The following is a 19,967-nucleotide window of genomic DNA, read 5'->3' on the forward strand; positions in this document are numbered from 1 at the left end:
AAAACATTTACCTAGCACCCCATTCTTCTGATGTACTTAATAGACTGTACTTAAAATATTTCCCAAAGAGAGAGCGAGCAAGCATTTTGATGTTATCAGTGCTTGTTTTTATTTCACGAAAAATGCCAATATTCTGTTGGACTTCACTGAGGGGAGATGACAACCCTCAGATAATGCAGTGCCATCATTTTCTGTAATTATGTTTGCAATGCTGCTTTGTTCATCTATATTGACGGCTTCTTTTTATTTAAAAGAAGAGAGCCAGCATGGTTGAAGTGTTGGACTGGAAGTGTGGAGACCAAGGTTCAAGTCTCCACATGGGGTCTTAATTACGTGACTGTAGGCCAGTCACTGATTCAGCCTAACCTACTTCACAGGATTGTTGTGAGCATAAAATGGAGACAAGGAAGAAGGTTATGTAAGTCAGCTTGGGTTCCTTTCAGTAAAAAAAGGTGGGATATAAACATCGTGACTAAAATATTTTTTAAATAGTGTACTTTAATACTCTCCTTCACTTGTACCTCTTTATCATGTTCTCAAAATTAGTTCCTGGGTACAGCATGGCCTTGGAAGTAACTCCATGCAGTCAAAGTTAAAACTTCACGGCTTCAGAGAAAGCAGTTCTTCACTTTGGAACTTCTGGGCTAATTATGAGTTAAATGCAAACTTTTCTGATGTTTGGGTTCAGCTCTTAACTGCCCTAATCCTCTGTTGCAGCCACCCTTTCCTCTTCTAGCTGAAGAGGTTGCAGCAATAAGGACTATAGCTAAAGATTTCATTAGCCACTGGCAGAACTGTGTGTGTCAGGTTCTATTGGAACTGTAGTTTCAAGTGGTTATACAGCCTTACTATGGGCCTTGAAGACCTTGAGGCTGATGGCTCTAATGTCAATGCAGTGGTTTATCCACTCTGGGTTTTAGCCTAAAATTTTAAGGCACCCCCCCCCCATAGGTGCAGAACCATGAATAGCTCTTTTTAAAGTTTAGGCTGAAATCGGGAGTGAATATGCCATCCCACTGAAGCTGGAACCACCAGCCTCAATTGTTTGAAGTCTTAAGAAACTGAATTTTCCAGCAGCTTTCCCAATGCACTTCCAGTCAATTTTTTCCTGCAATAGAAAATAAGAGAAGCTATCCATGGCTGCCAGTCATGATGGCTCTATATTACCTCCAGTACCAGAGGCTGGATGCTTGGGCTCGGGCTCCAGCATAGATAGCTTTTCTCACATTCTTATGTCCATCAAAAGTAGTGATGAAAATCGAGGTATGAAAATAAAAATGCCATATAATCTTACAATAAAACTTTACCATTGAAAAAATAAAAAGCCAACTACACAATAAGATATAATTCAGCCTGTCTTTAAAGGAAAAAAAACCCAGAAGAATATAAATAAAACATCGGTAAATCATCAGCTTCACTGATAAAATGCATCTATGCAAAACCAATTTGAAATCAGCAAGGGTAGGGAGCAGGCGAGATTCAAAGCTGTCTTTCATGCCACAACCACACTTCTAAGTGAACATGAACATTTTATGCCAGAATGAATGTGTGTGTTTTTAAGGTGCTGCGAGGCGCTTTGTTTTTATCAGTTTAAAGCACGTCTTTTGACTCTCTTCCCATCCTGGTAAGAAACGAGGTGCATCTATCAAGAAAGGATGCAGATTCTACTAACACGTTTCCTAAAAGGACAGGGCTTTTCTTCCCAGTAATGATGTAACACCGGCATTACTGAGCTGTTGTTGTGAATGATTTAAAAATAAACTCTGCTTGCCAAAACCATGGTCCAAAGTGCAGCTTGCAAGAAACGTTTATGCTGAGTTTCTTACATGTGTGCACAGGTTCACTTCCTTTATCAACGGACAGAGACTAACTATGACTGTAAACGAATATGATGCTTATGCAGAGTTGTTTTAGTGATTTTTGAAGCTCTTGTTGTTGGAATAGCAAATGCTGCATTGCATTTCAGGAAGATATGGCTTGAATGCTGTTTTCTCTCCACAGTAGTCAACAGTTTAGGGTGGTATCCTGTGCCTGTTGATGCTGGGAGTTTTACAGTTCTTAGAGCCCTTACCAATGGCCAGCTGGGAAGCACAGTTTCCATTCTGCAAAGGGTTGCATGCTTTAATTGGTACCTTGATCTACTAGAGCTGTAATCCTATCAGTATTAATTCAGAATAAGTCCTGCTGAATGTCATAGAATGTTGTTCCAAAAAGATAGGAAACTGGAGCATCCAGCCAGGTGTTGTCAACACTGATTGCCAGCAATTCTGCATGATTTCAGGAAGGGTTCTTGCTTAGTCCTACCCGAAACAGAGATGTGCTGATACAAGGAAGTCCAGCTTGTTTAAACTGGATGGATTTCTGATGATCAGAAGTGAATTGGATTTATTCCCAAGGACTTCCACCTCTAAGCCAGAGTGCAGTTTGCAAATTTTTAAAAGCAATGCTAAAGAAATTCGCGCAAATTTAGCATGCATGTGTGCAATTTGTACAAATCATTATTTGTGTTACTCGCAGAAATTGGAAGTCTGAAACTAGGAAATAGTAATGTTGCTGATTTGATTTGCACAAATTGTGCTAGAATTGCAATCCCATTTGTACAAAAATCATGATTTGCACAATTTTCCTTAGTGTTTCAAAGAAACCAGAAAAAAGTGCACAGCATGGTTTATCTTAAAAATGGGAGCCCGTGAGCTGACTCAGCTTGCCTAACAGTGCAGCACTAGTGGAGTGATAAACTGAAATCTGAGGGACTTTCACACATATACCCAACAGATTTTTCACATATCTCAACCTGCCAATGCTGTGGATTAAACCTGGGATCTTATGGAAGCAAACCAGGTGACCTGCCACTGAACTACAGCTCCTCCTAAACCTAACTAACCGTCTGGTTTGAGCCTCATCTGTTTCCTTCTCCTGCAGCCCCAGATCCACTAGCTAGCCTGGGGAGCAAGGCTGCATGTCCCTTTGTATGTCAGAAGAGTGCAAGTGCCAATAGACCTAACAAACAGGCATGGGATGATGGGAGCTGGCGTCCAGCAACATCTCAAAGAATGTGCATTACCCATCTCCCTGGTACACTATTCCATTTTGGATGGAGCACTATTCCAAGGTGGAGTTAAAAAAAAAAGCTCTGTACATTATGGAGCCTGCCAGTGGCATGTTTGCTCACCCACTCACCAGAGTCAAGGACTATGACACCCAAAGCTGATTTAAGGTCTTGCTAGGCAAGTCATCAGCTCCGCACACATGATTCCTTGCTCACGGTAGTTTTCAGGTGCCTTATTTGATGGCCTCTATTGTGCTTTCCCAGCATTTCTTCAGCTTTTTTTAAGGATCAAGAAAAGGATAGCATTATCTAGAAATGGTGAAATAAATCCAAGCAAGAAGCTCATGTATTTTTGTGGTTCTGCTGTCCTGCAGCAGCAGCACCATGGGAATGTGCAGTGGATAATACAGAAAGGCGGAAAAGGAAGCCCCCGCTTCCAGGGGAAAAGAAGTCTTAATCCTGCAAAGAACCCACAACCAGAAGCTTTGTAAAGTGGTGGGTAAAAAAACACCCGTTTGTGAAGCCTCACATTATTTTTTCTCCAGGTACAGTAATCCCACAAGCACCTCTCCTCTTCCCTGCCACTAAAAATACAACGGTACATTGAATAACCAACAATTTGCTGTCCTTTCAGCACATCCAAAACTCAGCTGTCTGGGACTGCCACCTCCATATACCTAATGGTAGGGCCAGCCCTGTTCGCAGTAACTCTAAGGCAGAGGAAATGATAGTTTTTCATGGCTGGATATGTGTTTTGACCTATGTAATTTCAGCAGAATGAAATTCCACCCAAAGGTGTAGCTCTTGCAGAAAAAACAGTGTGCACCCAACTGGCATTGTGTGGAGCAACATTGCTGAGGATATTATTTAGCAAAGATTTTTCAAACGGCATGCCTAGGAAATCTTGGTTTCTTCAGAAGGTTAGCATGGAATTCATGGATGAAAAGATGAGTAATGGCACACTGTCCTGATCCCGCCCACCAGTTATGTGTCTCTCTCTGCTGGGTGCAGCTGCATGCAAGGATTCCTATCCTGGAGGGGAGCTTATGGCACCATGGTTTCTGTTCATCTCCTGTGCTGAAGTCCTTCCACTTCTGAGTAAATTCACAGTTGCTTGTATATATTTCTTTCCGACAAATGCACATGAAGAAACACGTACTGGCATGTGCCCCTTTTATATGTTGCATACATTCTGTTTTTCTTCTTTCATTAAATATCGAGTTCAGACTGCTTTACTGTAGATATTCTACAAACATATTGGATATAGACTAAGGGTTATCATTAGCAATTAAAAAAAATCTTTAGGGAGCAATTCCATATCCCTTTGTCCACATTAGAGGGGCTGTAAGACGTTTCTGATTTCCAGATCCAAGTTCACAAACAGTGCTGGCTTTTCTCCAGGACTGGGAGAGCAAATGGGGAGACGGGGAGCAGGGCATTTTGGTGGGCGAAGAAGGGAAGATAGTGGGCAGGCCAGAATAGGGGCACCCCCAGCACCTCCCCAGCCACTGCCCTCCTGTCTGTTCAGTGCAGACTGGGACAACAAGGCTTTTGTGTTTGGAGGCATGTGATTATTGCAATGGGATTGTGCCCTTCACGATTTATTATTATGCATGGTCACCTTTTTGTTGCCCTTATCTTGACCTTATTTCCAAACAAAATAACGTCTCATCAGACATGCATACAGACGGAAGAGTGCTGATTGTGTGCGTTATTTTAGTGCAGCAGCCTTCAGCATTGTCTGACCGGGACCTGCCTTTTAGCACCAACTTGCCACAGTGACCAACTTTTCCCTTTTCCTAGTATATGCTTGCATGCAGATGTGGGCATGGGTGTGTTTCTGTGCAACACAAATGCACACATATATCTTTCTACTTCCATCTAGCCTAGGATTCAGCAAATTTCAGCCTAATTTTAAAACCCTCTGCAAAATCAAGTCAGACCTTGGACAAGATCATTCTGTCTCTTCCCTTTCAGTGTGCTGCAGGTGGGGGGGGGGGCAAAGAGAGGGAAGGGGTTGTCAGAGCCCCTAGCAGAAAACAGGCTGGCATTGATTGATGGGCTGGGATCTACTGATATTTGCAGAAGATGGTTATTGTTACTGCTATTTGAAGAATCCATGATCAGTTGTAGTTTGGTGTAGGTTTGCACTTGACTGTGCAGGCCAGCCCAGTTATATACAGTAGCTCACGGGGGTGCCAACTTCATTCAGCCCACGGGTGAACTTCAGATCTGGGGAAGCTCCAGTTGTGGGCAGACAAAGAAGCATTGGGGTAGGCCAAAATAACCCCACCTCAAAAAAAGGCACCAGCATCTTGTAGCTGAAAGTTCTTCCTCCCAGCATCTGAGCCCTAAAAGAAGCCTTTCAGCCTTTTGGGGTGTGGGGAAAGTGTTTGAAAACTAGGGAAAGACCAAATGATCAGAGGTTGGGGAAGGGGGTCATAGGATCCAGGGAGGCTTGGAGGTTCAGTGCTCCTGCAAAAGGCAACACATTCTGAGCCCGGGGCTGGTTCCTGTTGGTGAGCCCGGAGTCCTTGTATAAAAAGGAAAAAGTAGATCAGGTAAGGCAGAAATCTCCTAACTCCTCGAATAAGTGGCACTCACTGTGCGAGGACAAAATGTTTTCAAGATATTGACTGCACACAGCAGGCACTTAGTACTGGTGCCACACACACATGTATGCCATTAGTCGCCTGAAATATGGCCACGGCATATGTGAGAGATCATCTCCTCTCCACTGGCCCATCAGGATCCCCAGGGTCAGCAGAGAACACCGTTCTGTGTTCCCAGCCATGTGCCAGAACAAGGCAGATGAAAGGCATAGACAGTGTCCTTGGATGCTCTGTGCCTGGGGGACATCCCGGAGCACTTCTCATCTTTGCATGCAACAAGTAGTGGTGCAAGAAGGAAGCAGAAGAAATGCAGTCCTCTCGATTTCGCTGCATCATACTCTTGGAAGAGGGAACTTGGATGTGCCCTGGGTGCCATCCAGGGCACATATCTCACTATCACAGCTGGTGGCAGTGAGATATGGTGGGGTCGTATGGTGGATCCAAGGGGAACCCACTTCTCCCTTCAATGGGAGCCATTATGCTGCAGCAGTTTCAGAGTCCGACTGAAAGTCAGGAGACCAGGAGAAATCCTTATTTCTCTGTGAAAATCATGGGATGACTTTGGGCCAGTCACTGACTCACTGCCTCACCTGCCTCACAGGGTTGTTATGAAGAGAAAATGGAGAGGAGGAGGACTGTGTAGGCCACTGTGGGTTCCTTGCAACAGGAAGATGTGGGATATAAGTACAACAATAATACTGCTTTACAGTAAAGGAGTAAGTTACTCTCCAATTTTTTGCAACATCCAGTGCATGAAGCTGCCCCTTCCAGTAGTTACAAAAACTTGTTTCTACAGACAGCGAGAAACATTGAATCTGTTGGAGCTTTGAAGGCTTTAAACATCTGTTTTGTTTTAGTTGCTTTAATGTATTGTTAACAGGATGGTTTATAGTTGATTTTAACCTCTGTTTATTCACCCCAAGCTTTTGGAGCTAACGGAGCTGTAAATTCAAGAATTAGATGGAGTACTGTCCTTTTGTGTTCCCTGTTAATTCATCAAAGAGCCGCACGAGGTCCAAATCCAGGAATGTAACCAAATATTTACAAGAAAACTTCCCATTTAATCTTGGTTGAGATGATGTGCTTAAAACCATTGATTGCCATGAGTACAACTGAGCATGCTGTAAGGATTTGCAGCATGACTTTTAGCAAAATAAATAAAAAATAAACACGCCCTGTGAAAAGAGCACAATGGAATTCTAATAATAAATATTTGCTTCCTTCAACTGCAGATTGATTTGGAGCCAGAAGGAAGAGTGTACGTCATCATAGATCTTTCAGGCTCATCAGGTGAAGGTAAGGAAGCTGGATATTATCACCTTCCCATGTAAATACCCATTTACGGTACATCCAAGACCCTTTGCTCTGAAGATATTTTATTTATTTATTTAGTAAACTTCTATGCTGCCCCATTCGCCGAAACATACATAAAACAATATAATTGGATATGAGTCTTTCTGTGTATAATAAGGGAGCCAGTTCAATGAGTCGCTGCCTGTGATGTTTATGTGTATCCAGCACATACTTGCAGCACCCACAGGCTAATTCTACTCCTTGTTGTCCTTCTTTCCAGTTCATCGGGAATAATGTGTTATCATGAAGTACTGTAGCCTTCCCTTGTTTTGTACAAAGTTCCCATCATCCCCAGACAATGGTGGCAGTTGGGGATGGGGTGATTGGAACAGTTGTCCAACATTTCTGGAAAGCATCAAGCTGGGGAAAGGTGAAGATGAGTGCAAAAAAAATAGAAGTATCCACCCAGGTTTAATGAGAAAGAGAACTTGAAGTGCTAGGACATACACCTTTCTTTTCAATGTGTTGGCCCTCTTGTTTATTGCTCTTGCTTATTCCTAATTTTAAGAAACCTGATTGTGTGCATTGTCTCTTTTCTAGCCTGTAGAGAAAGCCCCTTAAAACAACAGGGCCAAAATGCATTAGGCTTTATTGAATATTATTTCTATTTTTCCTGAGATGGGTTCTTTTTCTGTTGATTGACCATTGTTTTCTGGCATAATCCTATATATGTTGGCTCATAAGTAAGTCCCATTTTGCTCAGTGAGATTTACTTTCAGGTAAATGGATACAGAATTGCAGCCTTAATGTCTTCAAACGGGGGAAATGGCAACCTTCTGACCCAGTGGTTGCTGTTCCATGACTTCTTGTGCAATAAGAGTAGGAAAAAAAGGTGGGAGCAGCTAATGCCATTTGGTTGACTCCCGGGAAGCCCTCCCCAACCTTTGAAAAATGTAGAATGTATGCCTGCCTACTCTTATCCAAAGGGGGCAGGTGAAAGTGGAAGTTCTGGCTTTCTTCCATGGAGAAGAAAATCTGAACATCAAATAGCGGAACAATGGGCAATGGTTAGTACATTAGCGCGGCTCCAGAATCAAGGTCAGATAATTTAGAACCTCCGTATCTGGGAGAAATTTCACTGGAGGAAAATTCATAAGCGTTCCCACCTTAGGCAACTAGGCACTTTGCATTGTACACCTGTGGCTGGCACTTGAGTGTATTCATGTATACATTGGTTTTAGTTTAAACAGAATTTGATAACTCTTATATTTTAACTTGTTTGATATCTATTATTTGAATGTTTAGAGGTCCAGAAACTTGAAGTGTTTGTTTTATTACTGTTGACTTAGAACTTGCATAGCTGTTGAGCACTTTCTTTTAACCACACATTTATCTGTGTACAAGCTGCAAATTGCCATTTTCCACCAAGGCTTTCTGTAAATCTTGAGCCTTCGAAAATTGAATCATTTCTTTTGGAAACAGATTGGTGACTTTATGTTTTGGGACATAGTGGTACATACACACAGCAAGTAGTCACAAAGGCTGAATAAGAACGTATGCCTTTGTTTTTTTACTAGTGAAAGTTGCAGTGCTCAGAATTCCAGCAAGACTCCATGTTACAAGTAATAGGTAGTTCATGTAAGCATTTTTAATGCCCACAGTTTACCCTTCTTATCTTTGAATCTTGGAATTCTTAAACAGCCAGTTTGGACTTGCCTGACTCTGCAAAGGATTGTAATCTGCAAAGACCATACCAGAAGCAGAATCACCGTTGCATCTGGAGTGGATCTGCCCAAGCTGGCCTGCCAAACACTATCATTCATTCACTCCTGCTTTGTTGTGAAAGGGAGTCAGCACACAGTGAGCCCCATCTCCAAACTAGCACATTTGGCTGGAGGACTGGAAGGAATTCAGGCTGTAACAGAAGCTAATATCTTTGCGAAGCTGCATTTGCTAAACTAATTTCCTGGACATTTAAGTATGTGATCCTTCTCTACACAAGTGTATTGCTGCTCTCCATATATTAAAGAATGCTACACACAGGATTATAGGACTCCATTGTAATTGGCAGTTACTATGTTCTACAATTATAGGGTCAGTACAGGTTATGGCAGGAAAGAGTAGTACTCTTCTTTCTAGAGGAATCAAATGAAATGCGATCCCCAATTTTTAATTCTGATGGGTGGCCCAAATCCTTTGCATTTTCAAAGCTTTGGACAGGCTTTGAATTGCAGTCTTGAAATGTTGGGGTAATGGGAGCTGTGCTGTCAATTTTTCCTCTTGCTGTTCTGCAAATTAAAGAGAGGCCAGTCACAGAGGGGAAGTGGGATGGAAAGTCAACTGAGTACATCATGTGAAATTTAAATGAGTGAGATCTGACTTCTGTTTATTTACTCTGAAGCAAAACCATGTGTACCATCAAAGCAAGTATAGAACAAAGGTAGGCAGAAAGCAGGTACTGTTTCTAGGTATATGTATATGCTTGTGTGTATATATACACACATTGATGGAGACTGAATAAGGGGGAAAGTTTTACACAGAGTGATTAACAGACAGTGGAACAGTAGCAGATACCTTTTTTCTTTGACTGTTCTCACATGTTTTGGAAGTATTGCTGTAAATAAAACCTAGTCCATCTACTGTATGCCAAATATATGAATTATAACTAAAAATGGCCATACCATATACAGTGCTTCTTAGCTCTGGGACAAAAGCAGGAGGTGTCTTTGACCAGAACACCAGGCCAGAGGTGATGGAGAAAGGAGAACAAAGGCTTACTCAGGGAAGGGACAGACACTTGGTGGAATCAAGCAGGGCCAAAAGCAAAAACAGAGTTAAGAACAGGCAAGGGTCAGGTTTTAGCAAAAGCATGGCAAGATAAAGACAAAGACAGAATGAGGAACAGACAGGAGTAAGCCATAAGGGAAGATGTTGCAGGACTGGAGTCAAAAATACAAAGGCACCACCATCACAAAGATGGATGTTGTTGTGGCAAAGATAGGAAGACTGGGAAGGCCTTTAGATGTTCTCCTATGGCTCCCTCCTATGGTCTCTTCATGATTGATCGATTTATTTGATTTATATCCTGCCTTCTCTTCTCTTCTCTTCTCTTCTCTTCTCTTCTCTTCTCTTCTCTTCATGCAGAGCAACTTACATCATGTTCCTCTTCCTGTTCTCAATCTTATCCCCACAACCACAATCCTGGGAGTTAGGCTGGGCTGTGTCTGTGACTGGCCCAATGTCATCCAGTTCAGTTCAGTGGGTGAGCAGGGACTAGAACTCAAGTCACCTGAGTCCTAGACATGCACGCTTAACACACCACACTGGCCCTGGGCTGGTCCCAATCTTGCAGGTACTTTCAGGTCTGGTACTATAATCCTGCAGACTGTCTTCTCTGTCAGGCAGACAAAGGGAACTCCATTGCTCTGCAAATTATGACCATACTTCCTCTATTCCACAGAACTGTAAGAAGTAACTGATCCAGGGACTGGCCAAGTCAGTGGTTTTTAGAAGTGCTATTTGGCTTTTGCAATATAAATGAAAAGAGCAGGTGTCCCTTAATTTGGAATGTACAGTTTTTGTTAGATCCATCTTTATGTGTTTCATGGATGATCAAGTAACTGATAGAGACCTGTTCTCCCCTGCAGAGGAAGGCAAAACGTGCTCCAACGGAGCAAAGCTCAGGGAGCCAAGGTTTCGTTTGGATGCCAGGAAGCACTTCCTGACAGTCAGGACCCCGAGGGTGTGGAATGGGCTTCCACAAGAGGTCATTGAGGCCCCAGCGGTGCGGGTGTTCAAGGATAGGCTGGACGTCCACATGGTGGGCATGTCATGAGCCGGCTGGTGCCGGAGGTCAGACTAGATGGCCTGGGAGGCCCCTTCTGACTTGCTCTGTTTTCTATGTTTCTAAGTGTCTTTATCCACTCTTTGACAGAATCAGGTTTTTTAAAAGAAATATACAACACTTTCATTACACGTGTGCTTATACGCAGTAACACTAATGAGCATTAGCACAAATATGCATTCGTGCAAATCCCAAGTAAAAACTTTGTCTACAAGCCTGTAGAATTTGTGTGACTCTCTGTTGTTGTTAGTCATGAAGTCGTGTCCAACCCATCATGACCCCATGGACAACGTCCTCCACCATCCCCCGGAGTCCACTTAAGCTCATGCAGACTGCTTCAGTGACTCCATCCAGCCACCTCATCCTCTGCCGTCCCCTTTTTCTTTTGCCTTCAATTGTTCCCAGCATCAGGCTTTTCTCAAGTGAATCCTTCCTTCTCATTAGGTGGCCAAAGTATTTGAGTTTCATCTTCAGTATCTGGCCTTCTAAAGAGCAGTCAGGGTTGATCTCCTCTAGGACTGACCGGTTTGATTGCCTTGCGGTCCAAGGGACTCGCAGGAGTCTCCTCCAGCACCACAGTTCAAAGGCCTCAATTCTTTGGCGCTCAGCCTTCCTTATGGTCCAACTTTCACAGCCATACGTTGCAACTGGGAAAACCATAGCCTTGACTATATGCACTTTTGTCGGCAGGGTGATGTCTCTGCTTTTTAGTATGCTGTCTAGATTTGCCATAGCTTTCCTCCCCAGGAGCAAGCGTCTTTTAATTTCTTGGCTGCAGTCCCCGTCTGTGATGATCTTGGAGCCCAGGAATATAAAATCTGTCATGACCTCCATTTCTTCCCCATCTATTTGCCAGGAAGTGAGAGGACCGGATGCCATGAACTTAGTTTTCTTAATGTCGAGTTTCAAGCCAATTTTTGCACTCTCCTCCTTCACCCGCATCAAGAGGCTCTTTAGTTCCTCTTTACTTTCTGTCATTAGAGTGGATCATCTGCATATCTGAGGTTGTTGATATTTCTCCCAGCAATCTTAATTCCAGCTGGTGATTCATCTAGCCCCGCCTTTCTCATGATGTGCTCTGCATATAAGTTAAATAGGCAGGGCGACAGTATACAGCCTTGCCGAACTCCTTTCTCAGTTTTGAACCAGTCAGTGGTTCCGTGTCCAGTTCTCATTGTTGCTCCTTGACCTGCATATAGGTTTCTCAAGAGACAAATAAGATGGTCTGGTACTCCCATCTCTTTAAGAATTTGCCACAATTTGTTGTGATCCAGACAATCAAAGGCTTTAGCATAGTCAATGAAGCAGAAGTAAATGTTTTTCTGGAACACCTTAGCTTTCTTCATGATCCAGCGTATGTTGGCAATTTGATCTCTAGTTCCTCTTCCTCTTCAAAATCCTGCCTGTAGTTCTGGTAGTTCTCAGTCCACATACTGCTGGAACCTAGCTTGTAGGATTTTGAGCATAATGTTGCTAGCATGTGAAATGAGAGCAATGGTGTGGTAGTTTGAACATTCTTTGGCATTGCCCTTCTTTGGGATTGGAATGTAAACTGACCTTTTCCAATCCTGTGGCCACTGTTGAGTTTTCCGAATTTGCTGGCATATTGAGTGTAGCACTTTTACTGCATTGTCTTTTAGGATTTTGAATAGCTCAGCTGGAATACCGTCACCTCCACTAGCTTTGTTGTTGCTCAGACTTCCTAAGGCCCATTTGACTTCACATTCCAGGATGTCTGGCTTGAGGTCAGTGACCACCCCACTGTGGTTATCAGGGATGTTAAGCTCTTTCCTGTATAGTTCTTCTGTGTAATCTTGCCACCTCTTCTTAATCTCTTCTGCCTCTGTTGGGTCCCTGCCATTTTGGTCCTTTATCATGCCCATCTTTGCATGAAACATTCTCTTCATATCTCCAATTTTCTCTGGTCCTCCCTATTCTATTGTTTTCTTCTATTTCTTTGCACTGTCCATTTAAGAAGGTATTCTTATCTCTTCTAGCTATTCTCTGGAATTCTGCATTCAATTAGGTGTACCTTTTTCTTTCTCCCTTGCCTTTCGCTTCCCTTCTTTCCTCAGCTATTTGTAAAGCTTCCTCAGATAGCCATTTTGCTTTCTTGCATTTCTATTTCTTTGGGATGGTTTTAGTTGCTACCTCTTGTACAATGTTGCAAACCTCCGTCCATAGTTCTTCAGGCGCTCTGTCTATCAGATCTAATTTCTTAAATCTATTTGTCACCTCCACTGAATATTCATCAGGAATATGATTTAGGTCATACCTGAGTGGCCTAGTGCTTTTCCCCACTTTCTTCAATTTAAGCCTAAATTTTGCAACCAGAAGCTCATGATCTGAGCCACAATCAGCTCCTGGTCTTGTTTTTACTGACTGTACAGAGCTTCTCCATCTTTGGCTGCAGAGCACATAGTCAATCTGATTTCTGTGTTGACGATCTGGTGATGTCCATGTGTAGAGTCATCTCTTGGGTTGGTGGAAAAGAGTGTTTGCTATGACCATTGTATTCTCTTGACAAAATTCTACCAGCCTATGTCCTGCTTCATTTTGTACTCCAAGACCAAACTTGCCTGTTATTCCGGTTATCTTTTGGCTTCCTACTTTAGCATTCCAATCCCCCATGATGATAAGGACATCAATTTTTGGTGTTAATTCTAGAAGGTGTTGTAGGCCTTCATAGAACCGGTCAAATTCAGCCTCTTCAGCACCAGTGGTTGGGGCATAGACTTGGACTACTGTGATGTTGAATGGTTTGCTTTGGATTTGAACTGAGATCATTCTGTCATTTTGAAGATTGTATCCCAGTACTGCTTTTCCTACTGTTTTACTGACTATGGAGGCTACTCCATTTCTTCTGAGGGATTCTTGCCCGCAGTAGTATACCTGATGGTCATCTGAATTAAATTCACCCATTCCTGTCCATTTTAGTTCACTGATTCCTAAGATGTCGATGTTCAGTCTTGTTTGAGCACGTCCAGCTTGCCTTGATTCATGGATCTTACATTTCAGATTCCTATGGAGTATAGACCTTTACAGCATTGGATTCCCCTTTCACCACCAGATACATCATCAACTAAGTGTCCTTTCGGCTTTGACCCAGTGCGTCATTCTTTCTGGCACTACTAGTACTAGCCCTCCGCTCTTCCCCAGTAGCATATTGGACACCTTCCGACCTGAGGGGCTCATCTTCCAGCGTCATATCTTTTTGCCCTCCAGGACTGTCCATGGGGCTTTCATGGCAAGGGTACTGGAGTGGGTTGCCATTTCCTTCTCCAGCGGATCACGTTTTGTCAGCGCTCTGCTATGACCTGTCTGTCTTGGATGGCCCTGCACAGCATGGCTCACAGCTTCATTGAGCTGCACAAGCCCCTTCGCCACGACAAGGCAGTGATCCATGAAGGGCTGACTCTCCACCCTTAACTATACCATTCTTGGGGAGAATCATTCATGATCGAGGGACTCTGTATGATGGTGTATCTCTGGAGATGAAAAGGTGCCAGTTGATGAGTAATCTGAATAAAAAACCATTGGAAGCCATAGTGGATCAGGATCTCACAGAAGCACTTCCCATGTTAACCTGCTTTCTTCCATCTGGAGTTCTTCTGGTGAGTCTGTACTCCAACTGCCCTCCCTAGTGGAAGTGTGCAATTTATTTACAAAGGAGAAGTCTTTTCCAAGGTGATGCCCTTGGAATATGCTATTATAATATTTTTGATGCCCCCTTCAGATTCTGATTTGCTCAGACCTTTTAATTGTTACAAAACTTCAGTCCAACTCATTGCTCTGTTTGCTGTTTCTTACTTTGCTTTAAGGTTATGAATGCTGTTGTTTTCTTGTGTCAAGTTGTGGCATAAATATAACCTAGTGGGCCTTAACTAGAAACTGAATGTTGGGAGTTGGGCTTGTAAATAAAAATTCAAAGAGGGTTTTTTAAAGGGAGGCATTCACTCTGTGGTCTTGGGAGAGTACCTGTAAATGTCTGTTTTTAGTCTTTAAAGGAATAGAGAAAAAATGATAAGAGCCTGTGTTTGAAGTTGAGTTTTTTGTTTTTTTTAAGGGGGAAAACAGAAAGAAGCTATTACGGATTAATTATCTGAGCTTGCCTTTGAAGCACATTCTAACAGCCTTCCTGAGAATCAGTGGAGTAATGATAGATGGAGAAGAAGGGGATGCTGGAAGTTGTAGTTGAATGGGAAGGTGTCAGGTTGTGGAAAGTTGGTTATAGAGTCCCACACTGACGTTTCTGGATTTTGACCGTATCTTCCATTGATCAAGTTGGCAAATGATGAAAAGTGGAAGTTATGAAGTAAACTCTGAATTTCTAGATGGATGGATATGCATTCTTGTTGTTATTCCCCGAGCAAAGCACAGCAGTAACTCACTCCAGAGAGTGGGGAAGCAAAAAGAAGAGTGTAGAATCTGTTCCAACAGTTCCATTATCTGTTCTAGCAATACTGTCATTCTTTTACTTTTTTCTTTTCCTTTTTTTTTTTTCGCTGCCTCTAAGTTCTGGCATTCATGTCTTGTCCTATTTCATCTCAACATCTTACAGCGGAAGCTGCCTTGCACAGTGCGTATGCAGCTTGCTGACATTGGCTTGGACCAGAAAAGCCTACTTCGTAATCCTCAACTCTGATTATTACTGAGTCAGCAGTTGGGAGGAGAAAGCTTTTCTCCATTCTCTCCTCTTTGATGGAAGATGAGGGTCTTAACAGTATGACATTCCTCCTTTGGCTCCTTTTAATGCTGGCAATTGTCCCAAGAGCACATTGATTTTCCATAGTAAGCTGACTTTCCTCTTCAGTAAGCATTATTTCCAGAATGAAGTGCATCCGTAGAGTGTTTTTTCCCTCTTGTTTTGCAGAGATTTTTAAGCCACCTCCTGTACGTACGGAAGTTAAAGCGACATTTTTTTTTTAAAGACGGCTTCCAAAACCTGACTCTGCCAACACAAGGACTCCTCTTTGGCCGCTCTTTCTCTCACATGAATGTAAGAACACGAGGAGAGCAGCAGGGAAAGAGGGTGTCATGTGGCTCTTTTGCTTTGGCCAAGAATGACGTGAAACAAACTCCTTGCTCTGTGTTTAGAGAGCCCCTTAAGGATCACACAGGATTTTAAATCACTGTGGAACCTCCATTTTTGCAGGCTTCCACTTCAGGACATCTGATGAGTCAAAAGCCATGCATTGGGGCTGTAGCCAAGGGTACATGACCAGCAAGCATGAACTTCTGCCCCCTCTCTCTTGATGAGGGAGGCTCTCAAATGGGGCCACGGTTTTCAAATAGAATCCCAGATGGGAGTGAGTTCCATAATTGGGGTGCTATTGCAGAAAAGTCCCCTGTCCTCATTATCTTCCCTCTTGCTTCACTGGGGGAAGAATATGGAGAAGGACCTCCGATGACGAGCTCAGTGTCCAGGTAGGTATATATGGAGGTAGGCATTCCATCAGACAACCTGGCCCCAGCTGTTTAGGACTTTATATGTTATTTTGAGCACCTTGAATGGGGTCCGGATGGCCCAAATAGGACTCGGACTTCCCCTGCATCTTGGCAAGCGTGGGTCCATACGCATGGTGGTGAAGTGGTCTATTTCACTCAACTTCCCGTTCCAGTGAGGCACCCCCAAAGCATCCTAGGACACAGTTGAAAAAAGAATTTAAGAAAAAACACACTGAAATAATAGCCGCAGAGAACATCAAAACATCTCAAGAAGGACTAATAAAAGCAAAGAGAAGACAAGAGAAAGATGGTACAAGAATGGAGTGACATGTTCCCTAGCCACAGGGTTTCCTCAGAACTCAGGTGGAAAACTGCTGTGTTGTCACAATACCAGACATGAAAAAATTTCCTTGGACTCCACCATGCCCCTGGGAAGATGCTACTCTGAGATGTGCTTTATCGTTTCAGGCTTTTTCTTCTTCAGTACAGAGATGCTCACAGTGAGCTTCCTCAAAGGAAATGATCACAGAGTGCATCGGGGCAACAAAGACTGCCTTGGAAAACTGGAACAGGGTATGATAGAAAATGTAGGGCCCCATTCTGTTCATACCTTAAAAACAAAAAAGAGGGTTCCCACCACAGGTGGGAAGTGTTGAGTACCATGCCCTCCCGCTCCTGAAGAGCTGCAGTAGAGGCCCTGCTCCGGGACCCCTCCTTGAAGGAGATCAGGAGACAGAATGCCCAGGGGGGGCTTTCTCTGCAGTGCATCCCGGCTATGGAATTCGCTCCCTAGAGAGGTCTGCCTGGCGCCATCATTATATGCTTTTATTTTATTCATCCACTATTTTAATGTTTAATAGGTTTTAATTTATTTTTATTTCAGTTGTGGGTTATTTAGTTTGGGGTATTTATGATATTTATATTGTTGGATTGATTGATTGATTGAGCACCGAAGAATTGAGGCCTTTGAATGGTGGTGCTGGCAGAGACTCCTGTGAGTCCCTTGGACTGCAAGGCGATCAAACCAGTCAGTCCTAGAGGAGATCAACCTTAACTGCTCTTTAGAAGGCCATATCCTGAAGATAGAACTCAAATACTTTGGCCACCTAATGAGAAGGAAGGACTCACTGGAGAAGAGCCTGATGCTAGGAACAATTGAAGGCAAAATAAAAAGGGAACAGCAGAGAATGAGGTGGCTAGATGGAGTCATTAAAGCAGTCGGCGTGAGTTTAGGTGGACTCCAGGGGATGGTGGAGGACAGGAAGGCCGGGAGGAGTGTTGTCCATGGGGTCGTGGTGGGTCGGACATGACTTTGCGACTAACAACAACAACATTTGTTGATTCTTTTGTGAGCTGTCCGGAGACGCAGAGTGATTGGATGAGCTAGAAATATCCCAAATAAATAAATAAATTACCATCATCTGCCTGCCAAAATAGATCAGTAGCTGCTTTATTGACTGAGAATCCTTTGTGCTAATCCCGTTGGCTATTGATTTGATTAGTTTTCCCCATTGTGTAGAGCATGAGCCCTCAAACTAAGCCCGGGGCCGAATCTGACCCGCCATACCCATTTATCCGGCCCGCCATGCCCATTTGGACCCACTGCACCCACATCCACACACACACCTGCCGCAGCCCACCTCACCCCACGCGCAGTTTGCTCGCTCGGAGAAAAAGAGTGGTTTGCTCGCTTGGAGAAAACGATTTCCAAGCAAGCAAGCAAGCCTCTGCCCCGTGTTCCTTCCCTGGGGCACCTGCCCGGCCCCACCTCGCCTCGCCTCCCCTTGCTGCGTGCACCTGCCCATGCCTCGCCTCGTTGCATGCCCCGCCCCCACTTCAGTGCACGTGCCCGCACCTGCTGCCCCCGCCCCCACACTGGCCCACATGCACCATCTTTCCGGCCCCCGCTCAGCACTGGCAGCTTTCAACTGGCCCCCGGTAAAAAAGTCTGAGGACCCCTGGTATAGAGCATTTCATTGGTAGCATGCATGTCTTCCGGCTGAAAAGCTGTAATTTCAGTATATCTGATTAAATCAAGGATGTTGAAATTTAGGTGTGTGACCCAAATATGGACTCCCACTCTATCTTCTGAGGTTACCCAAATGGCCATGTCCATTTTCCCGCATTGCCAGGTAGTTCTTGTTCCTCCCACCTGCTGATTACCTATCACTTGGTAGATTTTCAGATTTTGCATTTCTGCCTTCCCACACCATCCTTCAAAAGGTTGAATACATCTCCTATGTCTTCATTACTGGCAGTATGAGATTTAAGCTAAAGTATGCAGTGGTTTAAACCGCTGTGCTGCTGGGCTGGGTGATCGAAAGGTTGCCGGTTCGAATCCGCACAACGGGGTGAGTTCCTGTTGCTCCTTCCCAGCTCCTGCCAACCTTGCAGTTTGAAAGCATGCAAATGCAAGTAGATAAAAAGGTACCACTTTGGTGGGAAGGTAACAGCCTTCAGTTTAGTCATACTGGCCACAAAGCCACGGAAACTGCGGATAAACGCTGGCTCCCTCGGCAAGGAAACGGAGATGAGCACCGTCCCCAGGAGTCAGACATGACTGGACTTTAATGTCATGGGGAAGCCTTTACCTTTTTAAGCTGTAGGCCTCTTGGGCAGATCCAGAGTTCTAGCTGTCCCTTTAGCCATTGTCCGCATTCACCATTGGGATGTAGCCTCTGTGCGCATTTCTGAATTCATCTACAGGCTGAAGGAGATTGGATACTCTCAGGAAGTAATGCTGGGAAGGGCCTTTGCTGGAGATCTTGGAGAGGGATTTCTCGACAGAACAAATGGCCCAGGGCTAAATAGATTAGTGGTCTCCCTCGGCTTCATATATCCACATGCATCATGACCTGAAGATGTTCAGCTAACAGTGCTTAACTTCAAAGATGACATCTCCTCAGGACCTCTGCCCTAGTCCCAAATGTGTGATGTAGCATTGCGTTTTCGGATTGTTGTGCACCTCCCTTGCTCTCTAATGTTGTTGTTCCATGCCGTCAAGTCATCTGTGACTTATGCCAGCCCTATGAATGAAAGCCCACCAAAATGGCCTGCCCATGGCAGCTCCATTCAGCCCTTCCAAGTTCAAGGCTGTGACTTCCTTTATGGATTCAGCCCATCTCATGGTTAGCCTATGATGATTGCATGCTTTGGCTAAGACTTTTGAATGCCGTCTTCCTCAACTTGGCACCCTCAAGAAGTATTGGATTACAACCCCCATGCAGGCCAAGTCTTTTGGAGGATGTGCAAATACTTATTCATAAGTTCTCATTCCACTTTTTCAAGTTGCTGCCTTGCTTGTCTGTTTTCCCGGAAAATGTGCTTGACTTGTGCTGACAGACACATAGCAGCAGAGAAGTAATTCCATTTATTTTAGGGCCACCACCATTTCTTTCCCTGTCACGTTTAGTCAAAAAACAGATTGTCATTCACAACTGCACTCTCTTTCTTCATATCTCCCTTTGCCCTGCCTTCTAGAGCCACATGTCTTTGCACTTAAGCAAGATGATTAATTATGTTTGTCTAGTTGCCTGCAGTTCAGTGAAAACACAGGTTCATATTTCAGGACAGGAGTGGGAAGACAAAGCTTCAATGAAATATTAAAGCACATGAGTGTAGGTGGGATATGTATGTGTCACCAGAGCAACACATTGAAATCTTCTTATTTCCATCCTTGCAGATCATGCCTTCGCACAACTGATTTATTCCTGCCTGCACT

The 19,967-nt window shown here is 43.8% G+C and overlaps 1 protein-coding gene across 1 annotated transcript in view; it reads left to right on the forward strand.

Moving 5' to 3' along the window:
• Positions 1-19,967, forward strand: part of PRKCE (protein kinase C epsilon) — a 390,706-nt gene that overhangs the window by 166,563 nt on the left and 204,176 nt on the right. Inside the window, exon 2 of the mRNA XM_044429676.1 lies at positions 6,894-6,957. Coding sequence (XP_044285611.1) covers positions 6,894-6,957 — 64 coding nt within the window. The remainder of the gene's footprint in view (positions 1-6,893; positions 6,958-19,967) is intronic.

This window comes from Varanus komodoensis, unplaced genomic scaffold (assembly GCF_004798865.1).
Source record: "Varanus komodoensis strain SLA01 unplaced genomic scaffold, ASM479886v1 scaffold2, whole genome shotgun sequence".
In the NCBI taxonomy this organism is placed as follows: Eukaryota; Metazoa; Chordata; class Lepidosauria; order Squamata; family Varanidae; genus Varanus; species Varanus komodoensis.